Source organism: Littorina saxatilis, linkage group LG2, assembly GCF_037325665.1.
Source record: "Littorina saxatilis isolate snail1 linkage group LG2, US_GU_Lsax_2.0, whole genome shotgun sequence".
Classification (NCBI taxonomy): Eukaryota; Metazoa; Mollusca; class Gastropoda; order Littorinimorpha; family Littorinidae; genus Littorina; species Littorina saxatilis.
Genome location: NC_090246.1, coordinates 25,690,626 through 25,704,954, shown reverse-complemented (window position 1 = coordinate 25,704,954; position 14,329 = coordinate 25,690,626). Strand labels below are relative to the sequence as shown.

General features: G+C 40.7%; 1 protein-coding gene across 2 annotated transcripts in view; it reads right to left on the bottom strand.

Moving 5' to 3' along the window:
- LOC138958618 (protocadherin-11 X-linked-like) overlaps positions 1 to 14,329 on the bottom strand; it is a 100,309-nt gene that overhangs the window by 74,387 nt on the left and 11,593 nt on the right. For both annotated transcript variants that reach the window (XR_011453453.1, XM_070329827.1), the window contains exons 2-6: positions 7,939 to 8,001; positions 7,487 to 7,668; positions 4,369 to 4,428; positions 3,707 to 3,796; positions 1,991 to 2,110 (exon numbers count right to left, since the gene is read on the bottom strand). Coding sequence is in view for 1 of the 2 variants with exons in the window: in XM_070329827.1 (XP_070185928.1) it covers positions 1,991 to 2,110; positions 3,707 to 3,796; positions 4,369 to 4,428; positions 7,487 to 7,668; positions 7,939 to 8,001 (515 nt within the window). In the remaining variant the exon portion in view is untranslated. The remainder of the gene's footprint in view (positions 1 to 1,990; positions 2,111 to 3,706; positions 3,797 to 4,368; positions 4,429 to 7,486; positions 7,669 to 7,938; positions 8,002 to 14,329) is intronic.

Here is a 14,329-nt window from a genome sequence, read left to right as displayed (position 1 = left end):
GTGCGTGTGTGTGTGTGTAGAGCGATTCAGAGTAAACTACTGGACCGATCTTTATGAAATTTGACATGAGAGTTCCTGGGTATGATATCCCCGGATGTTTTTTTTCTTTTTTTCGATAAATGTCTTTGATGACGTCATATCCGGCTTTTTGTAAAAGTTGAGGCGGCACTGTCACACCCTCATTTTTCAATCAAATTGATTGACATTTTGGCCAAGCAATCTTCGACGAAGGCCGGACTTCGGTATTGCATTTCAGCTTGGTGGCTTAAAAATTGATTAATGACTTTGGTCATTAAAAATCTGAAAATTGTAATTAATTTTTTTTTATAAAACGATCCAAATTAACGTTTATTTTATTCTTCATCATTTTCTGATTCCAAAAACATATAAATATGTTATATTTGGATTAAAAACAAGCTCTGAAAATTAAAAATATAAAAATTATGATCAAAATTAAATTTCCGAAATCGATTTAAAAACAATTTCATCTTATTCCTTGTCGGTACCTGATTCAAAAAACATATAGATATGATATGTTTGGATTAAAAACACGCTCAGAAAGTTAAAACGAAGAGAGGTACAGAAAAGCGTGCTATGCAGCACAGCGAAACCACTACCGCGCTAAACAGTCTCGTCAGTTTTACTGCGTTTTGCACGAGCGGCGGACTACGGTCATTGTGAACAAATGCAGTGCGTTCAGTTTCATTCTGTGAGTTCCACAGCTTGACTAAATGTAGTAATTTCGCCATACGCGACTTGTTTTTAATTCAGCTGACGCCGGTGTTCATTCATCCGTCTTTAAATGGGAAATAAGAAGATACAGGGCCGGACTAGGGGGGGGGGGGGGGGGGGGGTTACAGGGGTTGCACAAACCAGCATCTGGATCATCATGAAATCCGAGGAGAACTCGCACCTCTCACAAGACATTTTTCTTCAACGATTTTTGTGATGAAAAGTATGAGTCCTTACAATCTCAATTCTTCTTCATTGCCTATACAGCTTGCTGTCGAATTTACCTTTTTCGTTCAAGGAGAGGCTTCCTTTCCCTCCAGAACCATAAAAAAAACCGTTCAGCTTCGCCCCCTGGACCCCCATCTGTAACCCCCCCCCCTAGTACTTACCTAGTCCGGCCCTGAGATACATGATCTCAAATCTAGCAAAGATAAGTGGTCTGTCTTTTTTCCTTCGCTCATGTGCTGTTTGCAAATCTTTACAGTACATCATCTATAACTATATACGGCTTGTGTGTGTCTGTCTGTCTGTCTGTCTGTCTGTCTGTTCGCCATGCACGGCCAAAGTTCTCGATGGGTCTGCTTCAAATTTGGTGGGCATATTCAGGTAGACCCCGGACACAATCTGGTCGATGAAAATTTTCAACACGTGCTCTCAGCGCGCAGCGCTGAACCGATTTTGGTTTTTCTGTACATCCATTCCCAGTAACTCTTCCTTATCTTCTCCAGTGTTTTGCGCGTTTATCTCCCTTCCTTCGTACGGGTATTTGGCTCTACTTCTTCCCGGCGAAGCCGTACCCGGCGAAGCGGGTATTCATCTAGTCTAATATATATATATATTATCACATTATTTGCCACGGACGGATTTGTGTAATGAGCAGCTTCAGGCTGATACCCTATTCCTCCGAGCTGGAACGTACCTATATTGACAGTGTTTCTGACATATGGTAACATTGTTGCTTGTTATCGCTTACAGCGATTGAAGTTGTGATGAATACACCTTTAACAATGCAACATTTAAAGGCACATTCCGTCTCAAGTAAACGAGTCGGTCTCACAATCTCACACATGGCCACTAGTGGCTTTGTGGACATCTATTGATACATTCATTAATTCTGCATTAAAAACAGCCAGAATGTTGATTTTGGGTATGAATCCAAGTACAGGAATGGTTTAATCCCATGTAAAAGCATGGCCAAATGTAAGATGTTTAGCATGGCTGTTATCAATGGAAGAACTGTGCCTTTGGGTCTAATTACCGACGAGTCGTTGGTGAAGGGTAGGAGGCGAATGTCGTAACCAGGGTGATTTTGGCTGACGTCCTTATCCACCACGTAATCGTCGCCCAGAACCAGCACAGTGTCGTTCAGTTTCGTCGACTGAAATAAAAACCATCACACCTTGTGAATTGTTAGGCCTAAGCACACGCTTTGTGAAAAATGATTCACACTTACTTTGTCGTCACGGCGTAAGGCGGAAAAAAATGAATTTCATTTTTGACTTTTCACACTGTAATCGCGATAAAGAAGTTGGCTCTCGAAAGAAACACACAATCTTGTTGATGACCATAAATCTATTTCGTGCGTACGATAATAACAACTTAAAAAAACACGGTACACCGGCAATATCAAGAAAAAGACATTTAAACGTCATTAGGGAGATTCAAGAGACAGCACGTTTCGTTTTGCAGCTCGTTTCGTTTGGTGAATGAGTCACCCCGCGAAACGGAACGTGAAACGAGACGGCATAGGCCACAGACAAGATTTAGATGTATTCACGTTTCGTTTCGGAATGAAGGAAGGGCGATAAATCTTCAAGTGAAATTATCACGTCTGTCCTCGATCAGAATGGGGAAAAAAAACCTAGGAGGTGGTCCAGAATCGGGCATACTTTGATTATTTTCAGTCCAAATAAATCACACAGACTTTGTTTATACAAAATCACATACGAAGCCAGAATAAAAATTCGATGCGATGACCTACTTCTGCTTCGCCATTTGCTTTCTTCACCATGAAGTTGGATAAATGTACCAGGATCAGCACCCTTCAAAATATTTCAGTTCACAACAGTTGTCTACCTCCAATGAACACATTCTCAGCGCTGAAAGACTGTGAAAGGGTTGATGAATCTAGCAATGCATAAAATGGCCAACAAATAAAACTGTTAGTGTGCAAAAATACTCACAAAAGTTGACGAAATATTGTTCGTTTTTTGGGGGTGGAAAACGTGACTGCGTTTTGACGTTCCACGTTCCGTTTCAGTTGACCTTCACCTTTCCAGCGAGAGACTCCCGAAATGATGACGTTTACCACGACTTCAAAACGAAACGTCCCGACGTTTCGTTTATTAAATCTCCATATTGTTTTCATCGACACATATTGGGATGTTTTCGTCTCTTCCAGTGACTAAGAGCTGATTCTAGGAGAGGCATTAATATGCTCATCATCGTCAAGGTTGCAAAGTTAATTGGGGTTACTTTGTTTTAATGTTCATTGTATTACCCTAGTATCCCAATGCTGGAAAATTCGGGTCGCTTCCTCCCAGTAGAAATCTAGAGGAACAAGAGAGGCGTTACCTAGGTGTTTGGTGTCTGAGTCTTCCCATAAAATTGACACGTGCATGTCCTGGTGTGGATTCGAACCCGTCACCCGGGGATCACAAGTCCCTTGCTTTAATAACAAAGTCAACACTACCCCCCAACAACCCCCCCCCCTCAATAACCTCCCCCCCTGGGACCACCAATGAAGACACAACCGATGCCACTACACGCAAGACGTTTCCTGTTGCAACGTTTTTCGTCGACAGCAACCAAACCTTCGAGCAAGATCCGAGGGCATAGCTTAGCGTACAATCTTATACGAACGAAAGTTTGTTTTTGTCTTAAAATCCGGCCATACAGCTTCGTGGTTTCTCCTTGTCAAAAAGAAGAAAAGTATAATTATGTGCTACATGGCACATAATGCTCGGAATATTACCTCATATACGTTGAAGCCACCGCTAGGCAAAGACACAAGTTCAGGAGCGAATTCGTTGACAGCCAGTACGGTTGCAAATATTTGGTATGGCTGCAAATCATAAGAGAAAATTGGAAGTTCCATTTAGACAGACACACAGAAAGAGAGACTGAGAGAAAACCAGTCAATCATGTTGTCTGACAGGTGGATGAAGTCACATGCAGACGGACACACAGATGGACACATAAACGGACTCACAGAAGACACACTGACAGACAGACGGAAGTAAAGACATGCAAACAGTCCAGTAGGTAGGCATGACGTACAGACAGACAACCAGGCTGACAAAGTGACAGAGAGACATACCAGCACGTGTGCACATGCATGCTTTGGGTACACACACACTATTTCCCTTGATCACATATGGTTTTTTTTAAGAAAATCATCATGCGCAGTGCAGCCAACAACTTAAAATAGCTCTTGACACATTTGACAACGTCACCGCTCTATTTTTATTCACATGTACGTACATGCAGGGCTTATGCAAAAAAAAGTAAAACACAAATCGACCAAATGCGCAAAGAAGTGCTTGTGGACGTGTCATTCCCGTGATTTGATTAAAGTTCAATAATGACTCTTTAATTTGCGATTAATAACTATGGGTATAGAATTCGGCTACTTACCACATCCTGTCCGTCACCTGAGCAGGTAAAGGTAAATTGGATGAGGCTCACAAACACGCCCTGGAACGTTGAAATAAAGAAGACATTTAAACAGAAACCAAAGGCTTTCGCGCAAAACATTTAACGTTAAAAACCGAGCGGAGAAAAAAACCAAAGCTAATTACTGTTACTAATGCTCTGGTAAGCACGTCGAACATAAGGTGTGAAGGGTGAAATCCTGGCTGTGCCTGGATTCCTAATGGTGACGATTTTTCCAATCTCCAAGGTCAACTTATGTGCAGACCTTTTGTACGTGCGTGTGTACACACGAACACAAGACCAAACACGCAACAACAACAAAATCCAGTAATCCATGTCAGAGTTTGGTGGGTTATAGAAACACGACCCAGCATGTGTTCTCATAACAATTACCGAGTATAAGTGGTTAAATCAAAACATTGCAAAGAAGACAAATCGCGTAAGGCGAAATTACAACATTTAGTCAAGCTGTCGAACTAACAGAATGAAACTGAACTCACTGCATTTTTACAGCAAGAGCGTATACTCGTAGCATCGTCAGTCCACCGCTCGATGCAAAGGCAGTGAAATTCAGACTCAGACTCAGACTCAGAACTTTATTACAAAAGGATAAAGGTTTTAGGCAAAGCCTATTCTTCCAACCTGTCCTTTATACAACACATAAAGACAGACGCACATTACAAATATAAATTCAATCATATAAAATACAGAAATACATTGTACAGAATGCAACACAATGTGCATTTAAGGAATTACATAAGGAGAACTCAAAAAATTACAAAATTACATTGACATAGTTATACCTTTCATTTGGGAATAAGTTGCTCCGATCAGCTACACATCCGTTAACATTAGTACAAAATGTTTAACAAAATAACAATCGAACAAGACATTTCATTCACGAATGATGTGTGAACGTGACTGTCTCTTAAACATTTTCACTGAAGTTGCATTTCTTATCTGTTGGGGTAAGGAGTTCCAGAGAAACGCTCCCGAGAAGGCTAAACTCGATTTGTAGAGGTCTATGCGAGGTATAGGAGGGATGATTTTTTGGGACCCATATCTTTTTGTGGCATGTTTGAAATGTGATTGCAAATATTTAGGACAGTCGTCATTTAGAATTTTATACATGAACACAGCCTTGTTTAACGTCAACTGATCTTTCAAGGGGAGGAAATTCAAGAGCTTTAGTTTATCATCCGTGGACCTATTCAAATCATGCAGAATAAGTTTTGCAGCTCGGCGATGCAGGTAATTGAGTCTTTTTAAATGAACATCACTGCAGTTATCCCAAAGTGTCGATGCGAAGTTTATATGAGGCATTATGTGGGCGTAATAGAACATTTTGAGTGCTGCAGAATCAGCGTAATGCCGAAATTGACAAGAAGAGCGGGGTAGTAGTTGCGCTGAGAAGGATAGCACGCTTTTCTTTATCTCTATTCTTTAACTTTCTGAGCGTGTTTTTAATCCAAACATATCACATCTATATGTTTTTGGAATCAGGAACCCACAAGGAATAAGATGAAATTGTTTTTAAATCGATTTCGGAAATTTTATTTTAATAATAATTTTTATATTTTTAATTTTCAGAGCTTGTTTTTAATCAGAATAAAACATATTTATATGTTTTTGGAATCAGAAAATGATGAAGAATAAGATGAACGTAAATTCGGATCGTTTTAGAAACAAATTATTTTTTTTACAATTTTCAGATTTTTAATGACCAAAGTCATTAATTAATTTTTAAGCCACCAAGCTGAAATGCAATACCGAAGTCCGGCCTTCGTCGAAGATTGCTTGGCCAAAATTTCAATCAATTTGATTGAAAAATGAGGGTGTGACAGTGCCGCCTCAACTTTTACAAAAAGCCGGATATGACGTCATCAAAGGTATTTATAAAAAAAACGAAAAAACGTCCGGGGATATCATTCCCAGGAACTCTCTGGTCAAATTTCATAAAGATCGGTCCAGTAGTTTGGTCTGAATCGCTCTACACACACACACGCACAGACAGACAGACAGACAGACAGACACACACACATACACCACGACCCTCGTCTCGATTCCCCCTCTACGTTAAAACTAAATGACTAAATGTAAAAACGACCATACATTCAAAACACCTACTCGTGCAAACGCATGGGGGCAATTTGGAATGTTGCAGCCAACAATTACAAATGAAGCAGTTAGAGTACGAAAAATGTGCCCTAATTATTTACTGCACTACTACCGGCACGGTTGGCCTAGTGGTGAGGCGTCCGCCCTGTGATCGGGAGGTCGTGGGTTCGAACCCCGGCCGGGTCATACCTAAGACTTTAAAATTGGCAATCTAGTGGCTGCTCTGCCTGGTGTCTGGCATTATGGGGTTAGTGCTAGGACTAGTTGGTCCGGTGTCAGAATAATGTGACTGGGTAAGACATGAAGCCTGTGCGGCGACTTCTGTCTTGTGTGTGGCGCACGTTATATGTCAAAGCAGCACCGCCCTGATATGGCCCTTCGTGGTCGGCTGGGCGTTAAGCAAACAAATAAAAAAAAAATTTTCACTGCACTTGTATTCCGATTATTAATTAACGGGCAAACACATTTAAAACATTCACTACATCCAAATCAGAAAGCATGCACAACAAAGTATTTTATCAGGAAAATAATTTGGTTTGCCATATAAAATGTGTGCTTTACGACAGATGGAGCTCTGCGGTGTTGCAAACTGTAACCATGATTTTCCACTGTTTCACTTTACCTTCTGGCATTTAAAAAAACAGAGTTCATTTTATATATGTCTTTTTGTCTGTTTGTCTGTCAAATATAAAGGCCATTTGGCAGGCGTACTCGTGAACGTCTTGTTTTGTTAAAATCAAAAACGTTCCAATACCTTACCATTCTTGCATTTGATTACTTTTTGTGAAAATGTAACCACACACACACACACACATACACACATACACACACACACACACACACACACACACACCCACCCACACACACACACCAGACACACACACACACACACACACACACACACACACACACACACACACACACACACACACACACCAACCAATCTATCTACAAACAATCTAACAATCTCGTAATAACGTACATCGATGACCATTATATCTTTAGCCTCTTCAAGATCTAACGTTTTGTTGAGGATCAGAGATGTGATGTTCGCTTTCGTTTCCAAGCGAAAGTACGATTCCAGCTCAGAAGAATCTTTGTGACTGTTGATCTTGAAACTCCATAATATTCCGGCCCCGGCGCTTATATTTAGCAGGTCCAAACCTGAAATGGTATAGACAGGAGAACAATGATAGCATTTATTTTATCATGAAAGAATAACTGAATAAATAAAAAGATGTTTAACAAAGTAGCTGAGTAGCTAACTAAGTTAGTTAGTTAGTTAGTTGTTGCCTTTTGGGTCCAGCGGACCATATAGGCCAAATCAGGACCCCAGCTAACCAAGTAACTAAGCAACTAAGTAACAAAGTAACAATAATGACAACCAAGATTAAATGTCCACTTAGGATTATGTGTTCGAGCATGAACGTTTACCTGGAGGGGCCGTTTCCATGAACTTTTCGGGGTCTGCAACTGTTACTGGGCAGCCCTGTGCATCTGAAACATAACGACACGAACCGTTCTGAAATCATCATCATCCTCATCTTCTTCCTCCTCCTCCTCCTCCTCCTCCTCCTCCTCCTCCTCTTCTTCCTCCCCCGATCCTCCTCCAAATCATCATCATCATCATCATCATCATCATCATCATCATCATCATCATCATCATCATCATCATCATCATCGTCGTCATCGTCATCGTCATCACCATCTGCCATGACAGCATTTTGTACACACAGACATTCTTCCTGCAGGGAAACAACAAAACGAAGAGCAATGAATATTCATACGTCGAGGAAGTGTTTATCCCCAGGTTCTTGCGTGATCCTATGCATGAAACAGGCACTTCCGCCTCTCACGTTCGTCCCGCACCGAATGTGACCTTGACCTTCTGGTATGCAAATCAGATACCATCTTGACGTTGCCCATTACGAGGGAAGGTTGTTTAAGGTATTCTCGGTGCTTGTGCCTTGAACTTTTGTTCAGAATATTCATGAGGGATGTCGAGATGGACCAGTAATCAACACTTCAATGCAGATGATAATGCCCGAGAACAAACGGGTGGGAGCAAAAAGAACACGATGTGCCAGTCCGATAGCTACCGTCAGCGAGCAGGACTGATTTAAGATCCGAACGCACTCGGCAACTCTGTTGAAAACAAAGCTGCAATAAAGAGAACGACTGACAGAATGAATAAGCTAATTTCATTTCATCAGTATATGACTTAATCACGATGCTGTCACTCACTGAGCACAAAAAGTTAAGGATATTTTTCAGTGGTATAGCCCAGATGTTAAACAGCAGTTTTTTGGTCAGAAATATACGTGTATTTGAAAATCAGTCTTTCTTCTGCTCAAAAATGTGTTTCTGGAATCTGAGTAATATTTGGGTATGACGGCGTTTTTTGACGGCATGATTCACTTTCAACTGTCAAAACGGTAACTTAAACTGAACGATATTTTACATTTTTTACACCAAAAAGTTTATTTGGTGCCTTACCTAACAGTTCATACACATTTCGTTTAAATCCGCCGCGCAGTCAGGCTGATCCAGCGTGTAAAAGAGAGCGACCACAGTCCTGAAAAACGGCAAAAAATCCAGGGTTTTTAAGGTGTTTTTGCTGGGTAGCCGCAGTTGATATGCAATAAATCTAAAACTACAAATAGCAGCCTCTCCAAATTTCACATAACGATGACAAAGACCCTCATCAGTGTATGTTCCAGTACTGAGATCAAACAGAACACGAGAATGGACGTTGTAACGGTTTTCCGTTAAAACTTTGGAAACGTTTGTAACGTCCAAGAAACAAATGTGACATGCACTCAACTTTGTATGTTTTGCAAAGAATGGTGCCATTACATGTGTGCCAAGTGTCAGAAACATTCTTTCACAGGCTCAAAAGTTATGATCGTTTGAAAAGAGGTGAACAATACTGTCCCTGGTGTCTTTCGCGCAACTTTTAAAGGACTTTTTCTGTAATTTTGTTTCTCGTTCTCCGATAAGATGCATATAGCCTTCACGGATGATGCGAACAACTTGCTCAGTAGCAGTTGCAGAAAAGAACTGTTCACGTGTTTTGAACACAGCTGTGCTGTATAAGAAAGAAGTAAAGAAGACAAAGAATCAAAAGGACAGAAGAATGCAGACATGGCGTCATATAATTCAAAAACATATGACGTCAGATGGACCCAACACTGGGTTTTTCTCACCGTCGTCTTAATAGCGGCGAGACACAATCTGGCATTTGCTGTGACGAATCAGACAGTTGGAATGCTACGGAATAGAACTGTGGAGATGAACATCGCCAAGTTTTTAAGAGTCTGTAAGAGCATTGTCTCGAGGTCATAACGGCCTACTATACAGATAACCGTTATCTGTCCGTTATGACACAGAGAGAACGCCTTTTTTGTTGTCCCTTAATTCGTAAACCGTGAACATCAAGCTACGGGAACATCGACACAAACTCAAAAAGTATAATTATTTGGAGGCCTTCGGATTTTTTTATTTTTTATCATGCACACATGTATACAAACACACACGTAGTCACAGACAGACAGATGCATAAACTCACGCGCTTGCACACCAGAACACTGTGCCAAAGACAAATTTCAAAAACAACACACCTATAACAGCAGATCTTATATACAGAAAAAAGGTTTCAATCGCTGAGCTTTGTGCAATTAACCTTGATACTGGAAAGTGTGTGTCCTGATCACTCAGCCACCTTGATATGAGTTTTGCAGACGCCATCGTTTAAAATTAGAACAGCGCAGTGGAGTGAGATTTTACCTTTTTATTTTTTCAAAGTCATGAGGCTATATCTTTTGAGCCCATGAAAGAACATTTCTGAAACTTGGCACACCATGTTTTGCAAAGTGTACACAGTTGCGTGGATGTCACATTTGTTTCTTGGACGTTACGAACGTTTGCAAATTTTTAACGGAAACCCTTTACAACGTCCATTATCGACTTCTGTTTGCTCCAAGTACTAGCGCGAATCCAGATGAGGGTCTTTGTGACCGTTCTGTGAAATTTTGAGTGGCTGCTATTTGTAATTTTAGATTTATTGCATATCAACTGCAGCTACCCAGCAAAAACACCACAAAAAAACCGGATTGTTTGCTGTTTTTCAAGATTGTGGTCGCTCTCTTTTACACGCTAGATCAGCCTGACTGCGCGACGGATTTGAACGAAATGTGTATGAACTGTTAGGTAAGACACCAAATAAACTTTCGGATGTAAAAAATGTAAAATATTATTCAGTTTAAGTCACTGTTTCGACGGTTGAAAGTGAATCATGCTGTCAAAAAACGGACCTGTGACGTCATACCCAAATATTACTCAGATTCGAGAAACACATTTTTGAGCAGAAGAAAGACTGATCTTCAAATATACGTATATTTCTGACCAAATAACTGCTGTTTAACATCTGGGCTATTCCACTGAAAAAATATCCTTAACTTTTTGTGCTCAGTGTATCTCATTAATGTTGAATAATATGAATTTGACGATTCGAATACTCACACTGGCACTATAAGGCAAGACAGACTCAGGATCCCATTGACACATACATGAACACAGACAGACAGACAGATAGACAAACAGACAGTTAGACAGACAGACAGACAGACATATAGATAGCCAGCCAGCCAGATAGACAGACAGAAAGACAGACAGACACACAGACAAACAGATAAACAGATAAACAGAACGTATTTCACCCACCAACATAAACATAAGCACATAAGGTGCATTCTCCTCACACACAACCCACTCCCGCCGCACACCCGTCCTCTCCCATTCGCGCCCCCCCCCCCCCCCCCCACCCCCCCTCTTTGAGCAAAAACACAAAACCATGACGTTTCAGGCCAAATCCAACCGAAGCCTACGCACGAGACAACTATACTAACCCACGACAAAATGTTGTTCAAGTGGTAGGCTATGTTTTGCCTACGTGCATGGAGAGTCACACAGATTAGATAGGCTGTTTGCTGGGCGGTATAGGGCAACAGATGGTGGTATCGAATTTATTTCAAACTAAAAGGGGTGTGCCGTGTTGTATTGTTAAGCAAGCGCTTTGTCCTGTTGCGGGTATTGGCAGGCTGTTCGATTGCCTTGTGCGGTGATGTATTTGACGTTGTTTAAATGAGATGAGGTTTTGTTTTTGAGTTTGCTGATTCACGTGATGGTTTGTGCAACCACAACAACAACAACCACAACCACCACCACCTCCACAACAACAACAACCATAACCATCACAGCAACAACTACAACAACAACAACAACAACAACAACAACAACAACAACAACAACAACAACAACAACAGCAAGACGAAGAAGAAGACGAATAACAACAACAGCAAGACGAAGAAGAAGAAGAAGAAGAAGAAGAAGAAGAAGAAGAAGAAGAAGAAGAAGAAGAAGAAGAAGAAGAAGAAGAAGAAGAAGAAGAAGAAGAAGAAGAAGAAGAAGAAGAAGAAGAAGAAGAAGAAGAAGAAGAAGAAGAAGAAGAAGACGAAGACGAAGACGAAGAAGAAGAAGACGAAGACGAAGAAGAAGAAGAAGAAGAAAGAAGAAGACAGAAGAAGAAAGAAGGGAAACAAACAAACAAACAAACAAACAAACAAACAAACAACAACAACAGTATCATCTGATCGATATTTCTCCATATCTATAGTCTTCAGGACAACTTCCAGATACTTCCCTAATATAAATTTCTTTAACTTAAATTTATTGATCGATTATCGATGACGAGATATACACAGGTAAAATAAAACCTGAGGGCGGAAAAATAAATGGCATGTACAATACTGAAGGAAGGAGAACAAATATATACATTCCTTTTTCTCTATACCTCTGTGATATTTTCCAGTCTGAAACATATATGTGAAACATTTTGTGTGACCTACTAAAGTAAAGTGACGGCGTGTGTGTGTGTGTGTGTGTGTGTGTGTGTGTGTGTGTGTGTGTGTGTGTGTGTGTGTATGCGTGCGTGTGTATGCGTGTGTGCGTGCGTGCGTGCGTTCGTGTATATGTGGTGTGTGTGTGTGTGTGTGTGTGTGTGTGTGTGCGTGTGTGTGTGTTTGAGAGAGAGAGAGAGAGAGAGAGAGAGAGAGAGAGAGAGAGAGAGAGAGAGAGAGAGAGAGAGAGAGAGAGAGAGAGAGAGAGAGAGAGAGAGAGAGAGAGAGAGAGAGAGAGGGGGGAGACACCGACAGATAGACAGACAGACAGAAAGACAGACAGACAGGTAGACATACAGATAGACAGAAAGGCAGACAGACAGGTAGACAGACAGATGCATAATTTAGCAGAGGGAGGAAAGGAGTGCAGAAGAAATTGTTGCCAGATCCGCTAAAATGCTGTTGATTTAAATCAAGTCGTACTGAATATATGTTCACCATTATGCTTCGGGCCACCGGGTCGGTTACTATGAATGACAGATTATATCAGGATTTGTGTCATTGACCGTTATACGATGCTTTGGTCCTGTTACAAAATGACCAACGGCGATTCGACGACTGCGGTCGGAAAAGCGTGAAATTGGAAACGGAAAATCGGGGTTTTCCCTTTGTATTTTACACAATCACAACGTAAACATTTGTGAGAGCGGGTTTTTTTTTGGGGGGGGGGGGGGGGGGGGGGGCATAAGGCACCCAACAAACTTCCGAGAAACATGCAATAAGAAAACAATAAAAAGAACTTGGGCCGATGACCATAGTGTATTGAATTTACAAGGTCAAATGTATGCCATATACATATGATTCTGTGGAAAAACCCACCAAAAACAGGGACAACATACATACAATCAAACAAACAAACAAACTAACAAACTAACAAGCTATCAAACAACAGACAAACAAACAGACAACAGACAAACAAACAGACAAACAAACAGACAACAGACAAACAAACAGACAACAAACAGACAACAAGTAGACAACAAACAGAGAATAAACAGAACACAAACAAATAAACAAACAACCAACCAAACAACCACCAAACAACCAACCAAACAAACTAACAGATTGTGTTGCTAACAATTTTGTATCGCTGTGCACAATTTCTTAAAATCCCACACCTTGTGCTTTGAATTTCCTGAATCACAATAGCTAGTATAGGCACTTATACATTGAGAAGCTTGACACTTCTTAAGTAAAAAATATAACATAAATTCGATGTTGTTGTTTTTTGCAGCCTAAATTTGTTTTATATAGTTGATGACGCTGAATTTTCATTGTTTTATTTAAAAAAAAGCAGTATGCTCTTTCTCATTCGCCGCTATCACACCTGCACGGCAATCATCGGCCCGGGGTGTTTCATTCAAGCGAGATGTCTCTCCCTTTCAGACGGTTACAAGTAAAAAGCGATCAAGTTGAATTGGCAACACACGATTATATCGACTGCTTTGAGGCATGCGACACAGATGTTCGTGACTTACTGAGTATGTTTCCTGTTGGTAGCAATAAAAACGATCGATCAGCTTTCTGTGTGGACATTGCATTGTAAGTAATGAAAGTCGGTGTTTCCGAGCTGAACGAACATTCTGTGCTTGGCACTTAACTTTGTATGTGAAACTTTGGATTTTTCCCGCACAAGAATGGTACATTTGGAGGACAATGCTTGCCACACAGAAACAAAATTCCAAACATGAATCTATACCAGAGCAAATCTACAGTGCAGCTTAGTAACTGAATACAAAGCGTGATTATGGCTAGTTTGTAGAGATAGAATAAAATCTGCTGGGTAGTTTGTTTTAAGCATATTAAGCTCTTGGGAGTTGGCAATACCCACAGAAATGTCACCTGGAAAAACCCGCTGAGTAATACGC